At 48.0% G+C, this 20,007-nt stretch overlaps 1 protein-coding gene across 1 annotated transcript in view; it reads right to left on the reverse strand.

The window, feature by feature from the left end:
* LOC119383228 (Down syndrome cell adhesion molecule-like protein Dscam2) overlaps positions 1–20,007 on the reverse strand; it is a gene marked incomplete at its 5' end in the record, with an annotated part of 106,383 nt that overhangs the window by 69,422 nt on the left and 16,954 nt on the right. The window contains one exon of the mRNA XM_037651270.2: positions 2,912–3,073. Within this exon, the coding sequence (XP_037507198.2) occupies positions 2,912–3,073 (162 nt within the window). The remainder of the gene's footprint in view (positions 1–2,911; positions 3,074–20,007) is intronic.

A 20,007-nucleotide genomic window follows, 5' to 3' on the forward strand; every position in this document is an offset into this window, starting at 1 on the left:
CAGCGGCTTCACAGCATAATGATACTTTGCAAATAAATATAACTTGTGATATTAAAGCTGCAATGCAATGTGCAGATTTAATGAGATACACGAACGTTATCTCCTGTTCTTTTGTAAAATAACACCGGGAAAATCTTTCGTTAATATTATAGTGGAGCCATCAGTCTGGAGATGAAGGCGTTGAGGCAGTGCGACTAGAAATATTACATGAACATATCCTTCGCTCACGCAGAACTTATCCTCCAAAACGCGCAGTGTATACCGTGCATCTTTCATTAATGACACTTCAAGGACTGTCGTGACATGATTCTGCCAGTTGCGTGTGACGATGGTTTCTACGAGCATTACAGTTTGAAGAATAAGACCTGAATATTTTTTGACGCACTTTAACTTTTGTAACTTTTGAAATATTTCTTATTCCATAACTTTTCACAATCACGCGTAAAGTGCAGCGCGCACGGGAAACGACGGACGAAAAAGAAGCAAACAGGGCTAGCTTCTTTTCAAAATCCCCAGTGATCTCCCCACCAACAGCTTTTGGGATGGTAGTCACGACGGGAAAAGTGATTCCTAATGTTCCTTTGTAACTGTGATTTCTACTCCTTAGAGTGAACAAAATTTTACCCAGCATGATACATGTCCCTCATATTTCCCTACAAGCGAAGCAATGAATTTATTTACCGGGCGCTCGCACGCACGCCCGCACGCCCGTATACACACATTCGACCCCCCCCCCCCCCCCCCACACACACATTCTCTTAGTAGTGTGTCCCCGGTTGCGTGTCATCACTAGCGAATTAGCTCACGTGTTGAAATCTTCAAAACTTCACTAAATCTTAGGCAAGTGTGCCTTCTCACAGATACCGGTGTTAGGGCTCGTTCAGAGGAAAATTTAATCAGCGCAGTTCAAAAGTGAACCTAGCAGTAAGGGAAATGAAGATTAAGAAATAAAGAAAGAATGATAGCGGAAGCAAAGGGATCGACATGAGAGGAAATAGCGGCGTCCCACAGCGCGCTCACTCGCAAGTTCCAGACCCGGAAGACAACGCAGTTCGTCTACGAGTGCGGGCTCGACGAAGTCAACCGCTTCGCCGATTCACTAATGTTGTTTAGCCCAGGAGACGCCGAAGGAGCGAAAGTGCTCGCCAGTCGAGGTTGAACGGCCGATTTTCTTCGGCGAGTGGGACGCACAAAGTACACACAAAAAAGGTAGGTGATCCGAGAGTGCTCGCGTCGAGACAACTCTTTTAGCCGACTTGGTTCTGGAGATCGGCAGGAAGTGCGGCATTTTACTTCTCGTCTCGGCAAGTAAGTTAGAAAGAAAGAAGACCCTAAAGTGACACTTTGCGAACTCCGAGGTGGTCGGTAACGGAGATAAAGGAAAATAGAACAAAACACGTCGAACTCTAGAGACTGCGTTGTGACAATAAACGAAAGCAATACTGTGTAGGATTGACACGAAAATGTGTATCATCCTACTTTCAATTAATTAACTGTTTGTAGTGACAGTTGAACCAAACCGAGCTGCAGGAATTGAGAAGCTCCTTCGCTTGCATTGCACAAGCTCACTGAAATTGAGGGGCCGGCTTAAACTACCCGTGACTAAAGGCGTCCCTACGTGAACTCGCCGGGTGGCCTGTGACTACATCTGAGGTTCTGTAGCAGTTGACTGCGCACATATGCCCCAAGGTCAAATGTATAGTAATCACCAGAAAACCAGCCCTCACATGCGTTTGGCCCCATCGAGCTGATGCAAGGATGCAGCGTATTGAACACGCCAAGTTTCTGACGTGAGGGTGTGATATGATTAGTTAAAAGGTTCTTCGAGCCCTTGCTCTTTATGTTGTCTGTATTCTAATGTATTTTTGAGCTTGATCCGACGTTTTCAACATCGTACACTCGCCACCCTAAGTCTATCAAGTAAAGCAATTGAGGGAGAAAGGGGATCGATCTTTTCTTTTACCCTGTCACTTTTATGGGAAGTACGAGCTTGTTGCATGACTGACGGCCAGCCTAGGTAGTTCATTTGGTATGTAGAATGTTCGATTTATACAGTGATCAGACAATCACACAAATCGCAACTTAACATACTTAAAAAAAGAAACACAACCCGCAAGGTCTAAAGTAGAACGCCTTGCATATTTGATTACCCGTGTGTGCGATGACATGTTTGAACTAATCTACTGCGTAATGACGACGCTTACTAGGACTTGCGAGGATAAGCAAAAACTTAATCCAATGTGACACGAAGGAGAAGCCACCGAAACAAAGTGATCAGTCCTAAACTGACCGTGGTCGTATTAAATTTACTGGCATGCGCCGAGGCACATATCTCACAAGTACCCGTAGCTATAAACGTATTTAGAAACGCTTTGATTAAGTAGTAATAGGCTACTTCACGTAAAGGAAACAACAGCCTCGAAATTACAGTGTCGATTCAGCTTTGAAAGGGCGCTACTCGAGGTGATTTGGTAAGGGCAGCACGTGAGTACGATGGTGAACTCGCTGCGGCACGCACGTGGAGGGTCTTGGTCGTTATCGACTGAACACAAACGTCGCGAAGATAAGAGGGAGTGGAAAGGAGGGAGAAGGAGGGTTGATCGATGACCCTCATTCAGGAGTAGAACATGTGTCCTGCGCCCCTTGTTTCTAATGCACTCTGCGAGCGATCGATTGGAGCTCGACCTCCTTTTTCACGAGACTACAAGATACCCGGAGGACACGCTCACGTGTGTTGCGCAACTCTCGTTGACGACTTAACAATTGTCCTCAGAAACTATCCTACCCAAAGAAAGGAACGTTCCACATGCGTTAAGCGAGGCTTAGTTAACGTTTTAATAGCAAATGTACCATTTTTTTTTTGCCACGTTGAATATTGTGACTTGTAAAAGTTTGCAGACCGTTCACTTACCAGATTCGGCGAGTGTGCCGATAGTGACGCCATCATCCAGTACCCAGGACGTCACCGTGACGTAATCCTTGACGACCGGCGGCAGGTGGCAACGGAGCACAGCCGAGTTTCCACGAACAACGTAAGCGTCGTAGACGCTGGCCTCGAACTTCTCCAGCACCACTGTTTCCGAACAGAAAGAAAAAAAAAACATGGAAGCGAGAATGTATGGAGCGGGTGTGCAAAAAGAACTGAGAGCATATGTTGAACCGGAACTCCTCAGCGATTTTATATTCTGTGAACACGCGAGAGTTGAGACGAAAAGTCGTGGTACGTTTAGCTAGAACTCACCGGTAGAGCCACAGTCAAGATCAGTTAGTCAAAGGTATTCGGTGATGAAATTGACTTTACTGTACCAACTAGATAGAGTGAAATGTTTCGCATCATAGAATGCACACTCTACAAGAGCAGACCTGTGCAAGCGTTGGAGATCAGGTTCTTTTTTTAGTTTTTGTTCGTGGTAACCACTTAGCTTAGAAAGCGGCATTAGTTAAAAAAAGGGTTAAATAATTTTGAAGTCGTCGTAATCATGTGGATGTCGTGAAAGATTATTACTCTGCTAGCGGGCATTCTCGGTGTAGGACAAAGATTTTGGTGCTTTAATAAACCTGCATAGGAATAAAGCGCGCAGCGGGAGTAACGAACTGAATATATTTTAAAGAATGGGGAACACAGAGGGTGCTGCACCAATTTTTTTAATTGCGGCGTGAGCATATCGGATGTATTTTTAAGACAACTCTACGCTTTTCTTTTGCAGCGGAAAACTTCACAACACATTTCTTTGCCGTATGCGAAGATTATTCGTCGCGCGTGCGCATACCAGGAAAAAGGTGTACCATTACGAGCTGGGGAACATGTTATTTTTACCGAACTTGATTGATAGCTATCACCGCGTCCCTCCACAGGCCCTCCTTTCCTTCACACTTACGATGCATTCTCCGCGCCTACTATGACATATTTAGAATCACAGGAAGCTGAGCTGGTTGGTACACATTTCGGTGCTAACAACAGCTGGAGTTTTACATGCTAAAACCACCATATCATTATGAGGCACGCCGTAGTGGAGGGCTCCGGTAATTTCGACCATCTGGTGTTCTTTAACGTGCACTAACATCGCACGTACACGGGCTTCTACCTTTTCGCCTGCACCTGAATGCGACCGCCACGGCAGGGATCGAACCCTCGACCTTGGGGTCAGCAGCCGAGCACTGTAGCCCCTGATCCACCGCGGGGACGTACATATTCATATTAAAAGACTGGACGTGCAAACACGAACACAAGAGACAAGTGTCGTTGTTCCGTGTTTGCACGGCCAGTCTCTTAGCATAAAAACTGCGTCCCATTATCACTATGTGTTCGTTTTGCTTTCTAACGTTCGTAGTTTTTTTTTCTTTACCCAAAAATTGACGTCATGGAAGCAATTTTACATGGTAGCAAGAACGACATTGTAGTCTTTACTGAATCGTGGTTAAAGGGGCCCTGCAACACCTTTCTTAGTTATATTGGAGTAGTCTCATTATTGACGTATGACTCTTCACGAGTCATATGCTGCAAAAATTTTTCGAATCCCTGAAGTCTAAGCGGTGTTACCAAATTATAGAGATTACGTTCCGCAGCTTTCTCCCTCAACTCAACGCCGCGAGCGCGCGGAAAGCTGCGCGGGGCGTGAAGGGAGGGAGGTCGGAGGTGCGAGGATTCGCGAGGAGGCGCCGAAGAGTTACGTCAGCGCCGGCGGCATTTTTTTTTTTCATTTTTTTCTCTCTGGTGTCTCGGCGTAACCACGTGGTCTGTGGCGCCACTTCCGGTCGGCTTGCGTGGCCGTCGTCGAGCGAAGCTCATCGCACCGTGTATCGCGCGTGCTTGAAAACTGCGAGTCAGTTTGGTAATGTTGGGTGTGCACCTCGAACTGCCGTAGTGTTTTCATCGCTCTGCCAACCATAGACGCAAACCTGCGTGCGCGTTTGGAACAAATGACAGCTGAGATGGGTTTCGACCCACACTCCGATACACTGCCTCGTCGCGCTGCTCGCGCTTGAATCGTATTCAACACGGCAAAGCTGCGTGCACCCTTCTCCCAGTGGCGGTACTTCGATGCTGTTTGCTCTTCGAATGCGGGCGCACAGCGAGTGCGGGCTGACAACAAAGAACTAAAGACTAGAAGAAAGGATCGTGGGGCATCGGGCCGGCGCGGACCCATCCCCCGGCTGTCTGCAGCTACCGTGAAAATGCGAGTCTCCTTGGTTGCTGTGTCGCGGTTTCTCGGGAACGTGACACTACGGGGAGGATACGCCGAGGTACGGCTCGATGACATACTGAAGAGACAGCGAACGGGACTCTCGTCTTACAGCGAACACAGGTATCCTAAACTAGCCGGCGCCAGCATTGTTATCGTAGAAATGCTGCACCGCTGCCTCGGTCGGCCGTGAGAACGTGCCGATGATGCCGTTTCCAGCTGACGAGGCAATACTCGAACGGCTGCCACTCTCAACGGCAACCGGCGTTGGTCAAAAGCACAGAAATATTCACGATTTCGGCACTGCGCATGGTGAAGAAAACGCAACCACGCAACTACGAGCAGACGAGCTGTCGGTGAGACCGGAAGTGCTAATATTAATGTTTGTTTGGTGTTTTAACGGCATAACACAATATAAACATACATATTATCTACTTATTGAACTCAAAATCAACAACGAAGGTAATAATGAGGGTGTTATCGTGATTATAACATCAGCCAATGGTGGAACTGCCGACAATCGCGTCATATTTTGCGGACTAATACATCATTTGTCGAGAGAAGAGGGAGCGATTTTCAGCTGACTTTTAGAATTTATTGTAAATTCCAGGCCGCTCGCTTCGCTATAATATTTGGCTCGCGTGTTCTCGGGAGCCTCGACTACCGATTGGCAGCGCTTTTTGACCCTGCTCAAAAAGTGTTGCAGGGCCCCTTTAGCATCAGACGTCGAAACCTTCGAGCTACTGCATGACACCTTCAATTTAATTGTGGAGACAGTAAGTTGGGCGAGTAGGTTAAGTTCATTCCGTTTAGACCCCGCTTAACTGGACGAGGAACAAGAAAAGGAGTGCACAGGACATGCGGTGACCTGTGCATGTCCTGTGCAACCGTCCTCTTGTTACTCGTCTAGTTAATGACTTTTTCAACTTAATAAACCCATACATTAATTATAGTTGCGATAGGACTACAGTGTAGGGGCGCCGGAACGGTGGTAGACTTATTCGATTCAATCTAATGTCGCGTCACGTTGCGATCAACTGCAGTCATAAAATTGTTCGCATTATATTGTTTCACAGAACAGCATTGTTGCTCAAAATTCCTGCTTCTCGGTCTCACTTCAACGGTTCCTTAGTGCCAATTGCCTATTATGCAGAGATTTTAACTTTCCTGACATTGACTGTATTAAATTATCAGCGGCCTGAAGAACTTCCAAATATTTTCTCCTAATTACCAATCTTCTCAATTTGACTCACACTGTTCCCTTGCCCACTCGAGGTTCTAACATACATGACCTTTTTTCTGTCTCAAACCGTGCACTGATTTAGGCGGTTTCACTTCCATTCGAACTGAGCGATCATAAAGTCGTTAGATTCCGCCTATCAGTACCTATGCACAATAGACAATCATTCAAAAAGCGTATCAGACACAATAAGGCGGACTTTTCGGCCATTAACTCGGAACTAGAACCATTTTACGAACAGTTTCTTCAGTCGACCATTCTCAGAACTGTCAGCGATGGCTGGAATTTGTTAAAACAGCAAGTTCGTACTTCAGCCGATAATTAGGAAACATAGCGTCTTGAATTTGCGCTAAGGAAGACGAACACATGAGAGAAGACCTGTCCTGCCTTCTCTCATGTATTCGTCTTTCTTAGCGCAAGAGAGAGAGAGAAAGAGCAGAAGAAGGCAGGGAGGTTAACCAGAAGTTTGTATCCGTTATGCTACCCTGCACTGGGCTTGGGGAATAGGGGGTTGAAAGCGAGAGAGAGAAAATAAATAACGAGGAAAGAAAACAATCACAATTACACACACAAATGAGAGCATTCCGCTCAGAGGCGCTCTGACAGGCCAGTGGATCGCAAGGAGGCTAGTAGTGCTTGTAAAGCCTTCTTCTGTGACATTATGTCCGGACGATGGCGTAGTAGTCTTTCTTCTGATAGAGGCTGGTCGTCGAACTTATTGAAAGCCTGGCAAAGAGATTGTCTCTGTGTGCTATACTCCGAACAGTCACACAGAACATTTCGAGTCGTTTCTTCGTCACCGCAGTGTTCACAGGCGGTGGTGTCGGCAATCCCTATGCGGAATGCATACGCATGGGTAAACGCGACGCCCAGCCATAATCTACATAGAACGGTAGCGTCACCTCGGCGAAGTCTTGATGGCAGTCGAAGGTTTAACGTGGGAATGCTTAGCGCAAAATCAAGATGTTATGTACTAACCAACTCGGCCAACAACAAGTTCTTGTTAACGAAGCATAATGCAGCGGCGACACAGCTACGCTGCGCGCGGGCCCGCGAATTTGACCACGCAGTGCAAATGTCCGGCTCTATTTGAGCCGACCTAGGAGGTTTAAAAAGAACGCTTTTAAAACCTCCCTGGAGCAGACCAATGTTTTGTTTTGGTCGCCAAAATACCTAAAGGGAGAGATAGTGGAGGCCTACAGCATGCTATCAAGTCTATTCGGCGCATGCGTAAGCACCCCAACTTTATCGTTAGAAAAAAATTGAAACTGAAGTTTTTGAAAGACACATTGCGGGCCCTTTGTGCAAGCGTGTGCGTTGAGGAATGCTGCACAACATTGTTAAGCGCAGCCTTCTCGATACGCAGTTTTATTGTTCCATTTTGTTACATTGTTTTTCCTGTTCGTACTTTCGCCCCTTCGCGTGTTGCCCCTTCTTTTTTTTAGAGCAGCCTCAGGAGGCGCATCACGATAGGACAAACAGTTTATAGTTTGCGTCCACCCGTTCACGTTTAATCTTCCTGCCTTCAGCGAGTGCTTTGTATCGCATATTCGGTGAAAAGTTTCCCAACCATGCACCAAATGCAACCGCCTTACTGAATCGGCAAACCTTAGCAGTGTTACTGGGGGGGGGGGGGGGGGGGTTATTGAGGATTCCACGAGAGCGACGATCGTAGCAGCAGTGCGCAGGGCGTAGCCAGAGAGCGAATTGTCGGTGTTTATCAGCCGATGGCGATGGGCCCTCATGCTTGCCGATCTTCTTCCTCACAATCACCCCCGGTATGGAGAGGTAGCCATCCTGGTGACCTAGATAGAGGTCAGAGGATCATAATATGCCTTGAGGCGGTCAATGTGGACTGTCTCTCGCCCGCGACGACAGAGATCGGAAGATGGCGTAACGGGTTCGACCACATAATTGACATGGGAGGTTTGCGCAACCACGCGGTAGGGTCCGTGGTACTTAGGAAGGAGCTTAGATGAAAGGCCGGCAGCAGCAACTGGGGGCACCCAAAGCCACACGAGGGAGTCGATAGGAAAAGGGTCCGGAGGTGGCTTGGAGTCATGGCGCAGTTTTTGGCGACACTGTTCATCACAGGTGAAAGATCGGGGAAGTTGTCGGCATCTCTCAGCGTGCTGGGCGAGTTCAGACACAGATTGACAGTCGGCAGGGTCTGGGTGATACGGGAGAATTGTATCAATCGTGCTGGAGGGCTCGCGGCCATAAAGGAAAAAGAATGGTGAGAATCCGGTAGTGGCTTGGCAGGCGGTGTTGTACGCGTATGTGACAAACGGAAGTACAACATCCCAATTGCAGTGGTCTGAGGCAACGTACATAAACAATATGTCACCAAGGGCCCTGTTAAATCATTCAGTTAAGCCATTGGTCTGTGGGTGATAAGCGCTAGTAGTGCGGTGAATAATTTGGCATTCAGATAGGAGGGATAGCAGCACGTCCGAGAGGAATACACGTCGCCGATCACTCAGGAGTTCAGGAGGTGCGCCATGGCGAAGAATGAAGTTGTGTAGAATAAACGAGGCAACGTCTTTTGCTGTTGAAGAAGGCAAGACGGCGGTTTCTGCATACCTTGTCAAATGATCTATGGCAACGACAATCCATCGGTTTCCAGCACCAGTGCATGGAAGGGGCCCGTATAAATCAATGCCCACGCGGTCAAACGGGAGGAGTGGGCATGGGAGTGGCTGGAGAGGTGCTGTGGAGAGGTGCGAGACTGGTTTGCGTCGTTGTCAGGGGATACAAGAGCGGACGTACTTGCAGACGAAGTTGTACATGCCCCGCCAATAATATCATCGACTGAGCCACATGTACGTCTTATACACTCCACCGTGACCACACTGGGGGTCATTGTGGAAAGCGGAGCACAATTCTTGACAAAGATTACGGGGTACGACTAGTAACCATGTGTGGCCGTCGTTGTGGTAGTTGCGGCGGTATAAAAGTCCGTCGAGGATAGCGAAATGCTGTGCCTGGCGTCGCAGTGCGCGAGGTGCCGACGCTGTCGGAGGGCTTACCAAAAAGTTCAAAACGGTGGCGATCCATGGGTCGTTTCGTTGTTCTGAGGCCATGTCCAGGATGTCAAGCGGCGACATATCTTCATCGCGAGTAGAAGTGCTGTCGTCTGAGATGAGGGGAAAACGAGAAAGGGCGTCAGCATCAGAGTGTCGGCGGCCAGAGCGATAGACGACGCAGATGTCGTAGTCCTGGATTCGGAGAGCCCAACGAGCGAGGCGGCCTGACGGGTCCTTCAGGTTCGACAACCAGCAAAGAGCGTTGTGGTTCGTTACGACGTGAAAAGGACGACCGTAAAGATAGGGGCGAAACTTCTGAAGAGCCCATATGATAGCCAAGCACTCTTTTTCTGTGACGGAGTAATTGGTCTCGAGTTTCGTGAGCGCACGACTGGCATAGGCGACCACGTATTCGGTGTTGGCGTCCTTACGTTGTGCGAGCACAGCACCAAGGCCAACACCACTGGCATCAGTGTGAATTTCTGTTCGTGCGCTGGGACCGAAGTGGCGCAAGATTGGCGGAGATGTAAGCAGCTGGCGAAGAGTCGCTAACGCGTGATCACAGGCTTCCGACCAGGTAGACAGTTCATTGTCGCCGTAGAGAAGTACATTCAGGGGTGCGATGACATTAGCGAAATTGCGAACGAAGCGTCGAAAATATGAGCATAGGCCAATAAAGCTGCGTAGTGCTTTCAGGGTAGTCGGCTTTGGGAAATCGGATACGGCCCGGAGTTTAGGAGGATCGGGGAGAATGCCTTCTTTGGAGACAACGTGGCCTAATATAGTCAGTTTTTGAGCCGCAAACTGGCACTTTTTCAAGTTAAGTTGGAGGCCGGCATTCTGGAGACAGGTCAAAACTTGATGTAAATGGTGCAGATGAGTAGAAAAATCTGGGGACAAGACGACAATGTCATCAAGATAGCAGAGCCAAGTGCGCCACTTCAGGCCGCGCAGGATGGCGTCCATCATGCATTCAAAGGTCGCGGGCGCGTTGCAGAGACCGAACGGCATTACAGTGAATTCGTACAATTCGTCTGGTGTTACGAACACCGTTTTCGAACAGTCAGCGTCAGCCATTGGCACTTGCCAGTAGCCAGAGCGGAGATCCAAGGAAGAAAAGAACTCCGCACCCTGCAAACAGTCCAGGGCGTCATCAATACGGGGTAACGGATACACATCCTTTCGGGTAATTTTGTTGAGCCGTCGATAATCGACGCAAAATCGTATGGTACCGTCTTTTTTCCGAACCAGGATGACTGGCGAGGCCCAGGGACTGTTGGAAGGTTGTATGACACCACGTTGGAGCATGTCTTTCACCTGCTCATCGATAACGTGCCTTTCGCTCACCGATAATCGGTAAGGACGCTGTCGAATGGGCGCATGGCTTCCAGTATCGATGGTATGCGACACAACCGTCGTGCGGCCAAGCTACGTTGCGTGGGAGTCAAACGAGGATGAGAAACCTTCGAGCAAGCGAAGAAGCTGGTCGCGCTGAGTCGTCGTAAGGTCGCTTGCAATAGTTGGTGTGAAAGACCGCGGCAGTGACTGAGAAGGCGAGGTCTCAAGGGCGGCCAGGTCAGCGGAGTCTTCCATGATGTCGAAAATTGAAGAAGATGGCAGTGGTTCGGCTCTCCCTAGGCTTTCACGGTGGCGCAGGGTGACTGGTGTGGCCGTTGGGTTTGACACGTACATCACAGAGGTGCCAGAATTGAACTGAAGGACGGCAAACGGTAGTGGTAGTGATCGGCGGCGAAGTAGAAAGTCAGAGGGTGCGAAAAGCAAGGTGCCGTCATTGATAGAAGTACAAGAGATGCTGACAAGAGCAGCATACCAGGCCGGTATAACGGTGTCTTCGGAAACTGCGATTTTACAACAAGAGTCTGTGTGGTCATTGATAATATCTGGTGAAAACGGAAACAACTCGATTTCGGCGCGGGCGCAATTGATGATCGCATGATGCGTAGAGAGAAAATCCCAGCCTAATATCACGTCGTGAGAACATGATGACAACACGATGAATTCGATGACATAGACGACATTCTGAATGACGACACGGGCTGTGCAGGCGCCGGATGGCTCGGCGTGCTGTGCGTTGCCGGTACGAAGAGATAGTCCGGAAAGTGGTGTCGTCACTTTTCCGATTCGGCGGCAAATGCGGGCATCAATTTCTGAAAGAGCAACTCCAGTGTCGACGAGGGCTAGCGTCCGTATTCCTTCTATGGCGACATCAATAACGTTCTTCGGGGAAATTTGAGGCCTTAGACATTTCGCTGGCACCGCAGTTCTTGCCTTCTGAACTGCGCTAGTTAGTTTTCCTGGCGTAGAGGGCTCCGCCGTCGTTGCACGGGTGAAAGGGAACGGCGGTGAGGCCAAGGCGAACGGCGAAAGGAGAATGGTGCCTCAGCGACAGGAGCAGATTCCTGGTCGTCGGAATAACTACGGCGGGGCTGACGTGGCGCATACGTGACCCATGGTGGACGCATATTGTTGGAGACGTTCGGTACACGAAAGCGACAGTAACGTGCCACATGCCCAGGGAGACTACAATGAATACAGATAGGACGGTTGTCTTCTGTGCGCCAAGGATCTTCAGCTCGTGCGTACTGTACTGCTGGTCGGGCGGGTGGAGATACTGGCGGGCGCATATGTGGGCGACGTGGGCCGTAACTTTGTAGCACAGGCCTCGAAGCGACTTCAGCGTACGTCGGAGGAGCAGCAGTTGGAGCCTGAAGGAGAGAAGGTGGAACTTGATCGGCTACCTGATCCCTGATAATGTTCTGGGTTTTGGAACCCTGGCCGAGTCCATCGTCAGCACATAAGGCTTTAAAAGCATTATTGCGCTTCTTGCGGACAACTGGTATTAGAGACAGACTCTAAGTAGTGCCATATTCTCGTTTCCTTTTTGCCCCTCTCTTTTTCTTTTTCCTTTTCTTGCTCTCCTTTTTTTTTTGTAACATCTCTCTTCTATCATCTTTTATCCCCCTTACCCCTTCCCCCAGCACAGGGTAGCCAGCCGGTCTAAGAACTGGCTAACCTCCCTGTCTTTCCGCTTGTTTCTTCCTTCCTTCCTTCCTTCCTTCCTTCCTGGAGAGCGGGTGCCAATGGAGAACTCGACTGGCCGTGAATAAACGGCATCAGCGAAAGCTGACGAGCGACTTCTTCTCGAACGAAATCCTTAATCTGTTGCAGCAGGGACGTGTCATCGGGAGCAACAGCCAAGCCGGACATTGAAGTCGCGGGTGGTAGAGATTGGCGGGTGGCTGCACGTTGTTTGCGCAGTTCATCGAAGCTTTGGCAAAGGCTGACTAGGTCAGAGACTGTTGATGGGTTCATCGCCAGCAGCATCTGAAAAGCATCGTCTTCGATTCCTTTCAAGATATGCCTAATCTTATCGGCATCGGTCATCGCTACATCAACGCGGTTACATAGGTCAAGAACGTCTTCTATGTAACTCGTGAAATTCTCACCGCTCTGCTGCGCACGAGCACGCAAACGTTGCTCAGCTCGAAGCTTGCGAACGGCGGGTCGCCCGAATACCTCCGTCACGTGAGTTTTGAAGGCAGCCCATGTCGAGAGGTCACGTTGGTGGTTTCGATGTCACACGCTGGCGACACCGCTCAAGTAAAATGACAGGTAGTTGAGCTTTCCTGCGTCGGGTCCCAGCGGTTTATCACGCTCACTCGTTCGTATTCAGCGAGCCAGTCTTCCACACCTTGCTCTTCTGCACCGCTGAAGATTGGTGGGTCGCGTTGAGGTAACGGGCCAGGGAAGAGCACGGTAGTCACCGTGGCACCGCGTTGTTGTTGCTGCATTGGTCCCCCTTCCGTCATTGTAGAGGCGGGCTTAAGTTTCCCGTTGCGTAGTTCCAGATTTGCTTAGTTGCGTAGTTCCAGATCTGCAAGCATGAGGGCCCATCCCCATCGCCTGACACACAGCAGCCATGCTTGCGTTGAAACGAAACTTGATAGAAAGCGATCGAGCCGATGCGGCACCGATTGATCTTCTCGTTTGCAACTTTGCTTCGCTGGATTCTGGGTGTACTACTGGTCTTCGTGTTTAGAAATCGCGCTTAAGTTGGCGTTATTTTGTTGCGGCAGCAATTACGTTCGTCCTTCAAGCGATTGCACCCGGGTAGGAAGGACACTGCGCGACAGTGCTGCCAGCGATGAACAAAACTCGGCGCGCCTGGCGATGCTACGTATTACGCTGGACGGGAAAGATATTTGTCCCGACAAGTTCGAGCAGTAGTAAGAATAGCACGATTGCTGTAAGGAAACACTTACCATGACAAACGAAAAAAGAAAAAGAAATTCCGTCGAAATACGGCGACAGCGGCCGCCCACGGATGGTCGGTGCCGTAATCGCCGATGTATGCAAGCGATAGGCCGGGCGCTCTCCATCACGGCGCTCTACCAAGACGCGGCGCATTCATTCTTTTGCCCCACTCTCATTTCCATCACCCAATTTCTTTTTCTGTCATCCGCGTCGTTTGTGGCGGCATTACAGCGTCGGTCGCCGAAATAGTGCTTCTTTCTCGGAATCTCGTAGCGTTGCGTGAATGGGCATGATTCGTAAGCGCCGCGTGTAGAAGCTTTCGGGATGTCGTGTGAACGTATAAGAAAAAAAAGCAAAGTCCCTGGTGCTCCTTGGCGTGTAATCGAATATGTGGATGCGTAGCGAAAAAGGGCTCTAAAAGGGACGACGGAAAACGCGTCGTGTTTCTCCACTATCATTTTTCACCGCTTGTCGTAAAAAAAAGGAAGCCGACCGGAAACAGGAAATGCCCGTCGTCGTTTTCTATATACTACCGATGACATGTGGCGCCGCGGGTGTAGATATGTAACTTATTTTCACTCATTCGAAGTATTGCACATACCACGTTGCAAAGGAAAAGTGCTATTTTATCCTGCTTTTCAATGAAAGGAATCGCAAGTGTAACTGGCAAGGGTGCAGTTCTTTCTCTCTCTCCCTCTGTTGCAAGCAACATTTCCTTTCGTATTTTAAGTAGGCAAGCATTCGTATCACAACCAGGGAAGAAGGCCAAGCTAACTTCAGGCAGAAGTTTCTTTTGCTTAATATAGATACCCACTCCTTGTACCCCACCGTCATTCTGTAGCACTAATAACGCCATTACCCGGTCCAATATAACTCAGTAATTTAATACAGTACTATTCACAAAATTTCATGTAGGACGCAGTGAGCTAGGTGTAGGGTAACGTGAGATCACTCGATCATTTATATATAACTTAGATGTGCTTATATCTCTGCAGTGATTAAATATATAAATTAAGCGGGATGCCTTAATTTTCTCCCTACAGTGTATGTTTTGCGGACGATAATGTGAACGCTGGGTGGTTTTGTTGTGAAACGTATAGCCACTTTAGCTACGCCACCGTCGATAGAAGAATAATTTTATTGTTGTCGTTGTGGCGCCTGTTTTTTTAATATTTATGATATATATCTTTCTTTATTTCCAGAAATACATACATTCTGGGGGATACCATTGGCTAAAAGCTGTTTAATAACAGCTTGACTGGGCCGATGGTCCGTTACAAGGCATACGTGGCGGTTGCACGAAAAAATAGTAACATGATATTGTGTCAATCTGTCCTTGTGGCTAAACTGACAGGTTTTTTTTTAATTCGTTAAGGATGTGCAAGAAAAAGACGTGAATACAGACAGATCGAGCTTACTTTTTTATTTTAAAAATAATGAACTTATTGCATATGAAAGGTGAGCTTGGAATTGGTAAACTATGTTAAGCCGGCGTGAGTATTCATTTCATAGCGAAGCGCAGGGAGACTACCATCATGGAATAAAATCCCATACTAACACATTTTTACTGTGGTTACGTACCTGCCTTTGTAGCTTATCATATTGCTGACACAACATATTACAAACGTATCCCGTGAACACGTTCCCTAAGCTCGATTTAACTTACCTACGCGCGAGAAAAGCATCCCCGTTGGACGACGACTTCGCAGTGGGAGTACGCTCCCGTAGGGCGACTAATCTCACCATCAAAGTAGGAACACAGCAGCGGGAAGCAAATCATTCCGTGCCGCGTGGGGCCCCTCAGGAACTGGCATGCCGGTAAGTGAACGCGTCGCCTGCATTGATAATGAAGCATTCTTCCGTGGCGCAGAACGCACGGCGTGGGTAGTCCAGGCGCAATTCAATTTCCCTACAGAACCCGCATGGCCGCGCAACCGTCTCCCACACCGGCGTCCACCACTCACATCCTCGTTTAGCCGCTTGTAGTAGTAGTAGTACGCAACGCCGCAAACTCGGCGAACGCTATACAGACAGGAAACGCGGCCGTGCATGCTGCAGAAACCGTACTGCGTGCGGAATGTGCGAGCAGCCTGCAGTGTTTAGGCCATTAAAGCGGCATCGGCGAGTCGACATTCCCGCAGAAGCGAATGTCAGGAGGAAGACAAGGAAACGCTTTGCGGCCTGAGCGCTTCGCGCATTATTATTTTTCGTTGCGTAGACGACGTGGCACTGCGGGACCGCATGCAAATCGCCTAACTGCGTTGCGGTCCGCGTTTCCGCAATCGTTCAAAACCTGGCTACTCGCGTCGATGTGCCGGAAAAGCCGGCCATGATGGACGTATGCAAACTGTCTCGCTAGGCGGACGTGCGGAAAACGTCATCGGAAACTTTTCTAGCATGCAGATGCGAACTACAGGAAATGAAGTGTCGTTGAAGGAACGGATGTTTGGAGAAAAAAAAAGAGAAAAAAAGGAGGTGTATCGGTTTGCTTCCACAATGGAGGCCGATGTAAAATCGTCGAATCATTGACAGCCGGCTAACGGACTCTGTTCCAGAAGCGTATAACGCGGTATTAACGCTGTTAAATTAATTACGTTCTGTCATGCTTCAAGTATCGACGGACATGCCCTTAGAACAAATTACAAAATGTGAAAGTATCACAACAGAAAAAAGTAGCCATCGAGCAGCATATCAGACTTTATGACTTAACTCCGCTTGACAAGAATGCAGCATCCGTTGTGGCAAGTTAAAAAAAAAACGAAAAGGAAAACGAAGCACCAGAATGTCCCCATGTATGAGCTTCTGGCACGCATAGAAGCGACAGCTGACGGTCCGCCTTGATCCCTTATTACTAAACTGTCTACTTTCATTACACGTTTCCTTTTTTTTTCAGAGAAATTTTCTCTTAGGCCTTCATCGCGCAATCTAACGATATAAAGCGCGCTATTTACAGAAAATCACTGCTTGCGGATCAAACAAATAAAAAAACTGTCCTCCTGTCTGCGTGGGGATTTCGAAAGTCAAGTTTCTATTCTTAACAATACCGTAAAGAAGCAGTATTCAAAAAGAAAAGAGCCTTGAACGATGGGCAAACGAAGAAATAGTAATTCGTGGGGTTTAACGTGCTCGAACTGCTATATGATTATGAAGCTCGCCGTAGTGGAAGGCTCTGGGAATTTCGACCACGTGGTGTTCTTAGACGTGCGCTGACATCCTACAGTACACGAGCATCTAGCATTACGCCAATTTATGAATTCCGCCACCATGGCCGGGATCAAACCCGTGACCAACGCATCAGCAGCCGAGCACCATAACCATTGTACCACCGAGGCAGACAATCAAAGAAGAAGAAACGTGAAAGAAAAAACACTTGAGCTAGTCACATACTCCTAAGGGCAATGGTTTATCTGCCGGTAGCTATGACATATGTATAGTAATTTTATTCATGACACCTGTAAAAAAACGGTGTTTGCGATGTTCAGAAGCATTAATTCATCAACCCAAACCATGCACTTCCGCATGGTTCATCTTACCATTTTCGCCGACCTTCCACCTCGTGTTATTGATACAAAGCTTGTATCAGGCGAGCGTTCGCTGACGCCTTATAGACTGATGTAGGATAGCTCCAACAATTCCTGTCTGGAAAGCTGTATGGTGCATACAGCGGGGCTTTCAAAGGAGTTTGAAAAGTGTGGAATGGCACGACGGCGCAGTATATGTGTGAGCGCTAGCGCACTAAACCTCTGTAACTAGCTGTGGATGCAGCATAAGAAGTTCCTCAGCTGCCCGTTACCATGGCAGCAGTGCCGAATCTGGTGGGCTACATCTTCAATAGCCCGAGCAGCGTTGTCGATATGCTGTTTACCGATGATATCATGGTGACTCGGAATCCATTGGAATGTTATGCGGACATTTTTCTCGATCAAATTACGAATGAGGTCTCCGATTTCGAACCCCAATTATTTGTGTCGTCCGCGACGCAGTGCTAGCGAAAAAACTGCAGCGCCACTTTTAAATTGTCGAACAAGGTAAATTTCTTGTATCTTTGACGTTGTTCCTGAATGACGAAACAGAGCGAAGCGCGAATAAATAAATGGAGGTCTTGCAACCATCAATATTGTTGGATGACATTTCTGGAGACCGAGTGTGGTGCTTTTCTCCTGAAAAACAATGGCGCCGGTGGAGCTATTGCACACAGCTGAGTCATCTGTATAACTACGGGCATGGTCATTGAGCCTTTCATGAAGAATAACTACGGTTAGCCGTTTGAGAGCAAGATGTGGTTGTTAAAATGCTTTTTTTTCCCTGAGGTATCTTCTCTTGAAGTATCCTGGGCCGAACTAAAGGCCAGGGAGGAATCGATGGCTTGTTTGTTGGAGTGTAGCTTGGTGATAGCCTGGCGAAATAAGCAGAGATCGTGTTACAAAATGGTGACTGCTGCCTCTTTGGAGGTAATGAGGTAACATAATATGTAATGGTCCCCGGCACGTGCCTAATGTGGACTCTCTCAGCACTCATGGCAACGTATTTTTGTGGGGCTAATCCTGGGCGATTGCAGAAGTCGGCACTGGTGATGCGCTCCTGGTGAGCCGTGACTGAAAACCTTTAGTTAAACAACTTGTATTACGCGGAGGTGTATCTTGAAAATGTTAAAAGTCGACTTGGGCAATTCGCAACTGCCCATGCACACAGAATTTGACGTCTCTTTTTTTCGCTTGGAAAGTTCAACACCTGAAAAATTTTTGCCAGGCGTCACTATCAATGATGATATCATAAATTCGTGAGTCTAAGTGGAGTTTTGCGAACCATAGCAGAATTTCTTTACGCATGGTGATTTCTAACCGTAGCCGTCAAACACCCTACAACCAGATCTGAAATGTCGGTCCAGAACGTTCCTTTTGAATTTAGTGTCTGCTACTTTACCTTTCTTTTTTTTTGCAATTTGAGCAGCATGCGTCTTTTTGCCGCATTCTCCGCTTCGTGACACGCGTCGTCTTGTGTGGCGCGACATGCGCTTAGCATATCTCGCACAGTGTTCATTTTTTAGTGGACCAGTGGTAAGTAGGTAATGGTGTTTAGCCAATTTCTGTGGTGCATACGTTTGTGCCCGCGGACGACTCCGTAATTTTTAGTGGGCCAGTGGGGAGTATAGTGGGGTCTGGTCAATGTCTGTGGCGTACACGTTCTTGCCCGCTATCAGACGGAATGCCCCATAGTCATATACTGCTTCGCTGTAAAATGCTATGCGCATTTAAAAAGAAACACTAAGGTATACGATGGATGTTGAGTTTTTTTACGGTCAATCCCATATCACCGAGTGCTGTCTTATTTTATCTTATATAACGATGTCTGTTGCTTAACAGCGCCAGGGCCAACCATCAGAACAGGGCACTCTGAGCTCGAGTGGTGCTCCCGAGCCAAACTTTGGAGATTTTGACCCACTAGCGTTCCTCTCCGCAACAATTACAAAAAACGAAACAGCATAATAGCGCAGCCACTAGCCTGGCATTCAGCTGTAATCATAAGCCTCATGCACTGTTTCTTGTTATTGCCTTTATAAGACGTAAAAGATACAAATATGACCAAACAAACTGAGTTGACGACACTCTTCGCGGTCCTCTCTAATTCCTGCCAACGTTGACAGATTATTTTTCCGTGCCCCGCTCCGCTTGCCTGCCTGATTTTAGTAGAGAGAAAACAGCCAGGAAATTTCGGGCTGCCACCGATAATCTGTCACTCCCGCTTAGGCGTCGGTGACAGGCTTCGAGAAAACTCACTGACAAAGCCATGTTTGAGGCCTGCCTCGCGAGGAAGAGCTGCAAATTTTTTTCCTAACGGCGAACCATGTTTGCAGCAATCACCGCAGCGATGACGCGCTACATTTACTAAGGCTTCCAGATAGAGGCAATTCCCGAAATGCCGGTCCGAAAGTGATTCTATTGTTACTTGTCTTATTCCCTGTCGAGCGCCAGTATATTGAACTACACATTTCTGTTCCGACGTGGGAGCGGCCCGCAACGTGCTAGGGCGCGTTCCGAGGGACCGAAATAAAGTTTATTCATCCATCCATTCAAAATACATTTTAGACGAGTAGACGTAGGACCAAGACTTAACCATTTTGTCTTGTTTTTGTTAGGTGCGGATACCTTGGCGTTTTGTACCATCATTTGTGAGTGGATTTATTGATCTAATTCAATACTCCGCTTAGTTTTACGCACGTTTTCTTTGATTCCATGCTATCTTGAGCTGCAGAGTTTGAGAATGTATATCATCAAATTTAAAA

The sequence above is a fragment of the Rhipicephalus sanguineus genome, chromosome 2 (assembly GCF_013339695.2).
Source record: "Rhipicephalus sanguineus isolate Rsan-2018 chromosome 2, BIME_Rsan_1.4, whole genome shotgun sequence".
Lineage (NCBI taxonomy): Eukaryota > Metazoa > Arthropoda > Arachnida > Ixodida > Ixodidae > Rhipicephalus > Rhipicephalus sanguineus.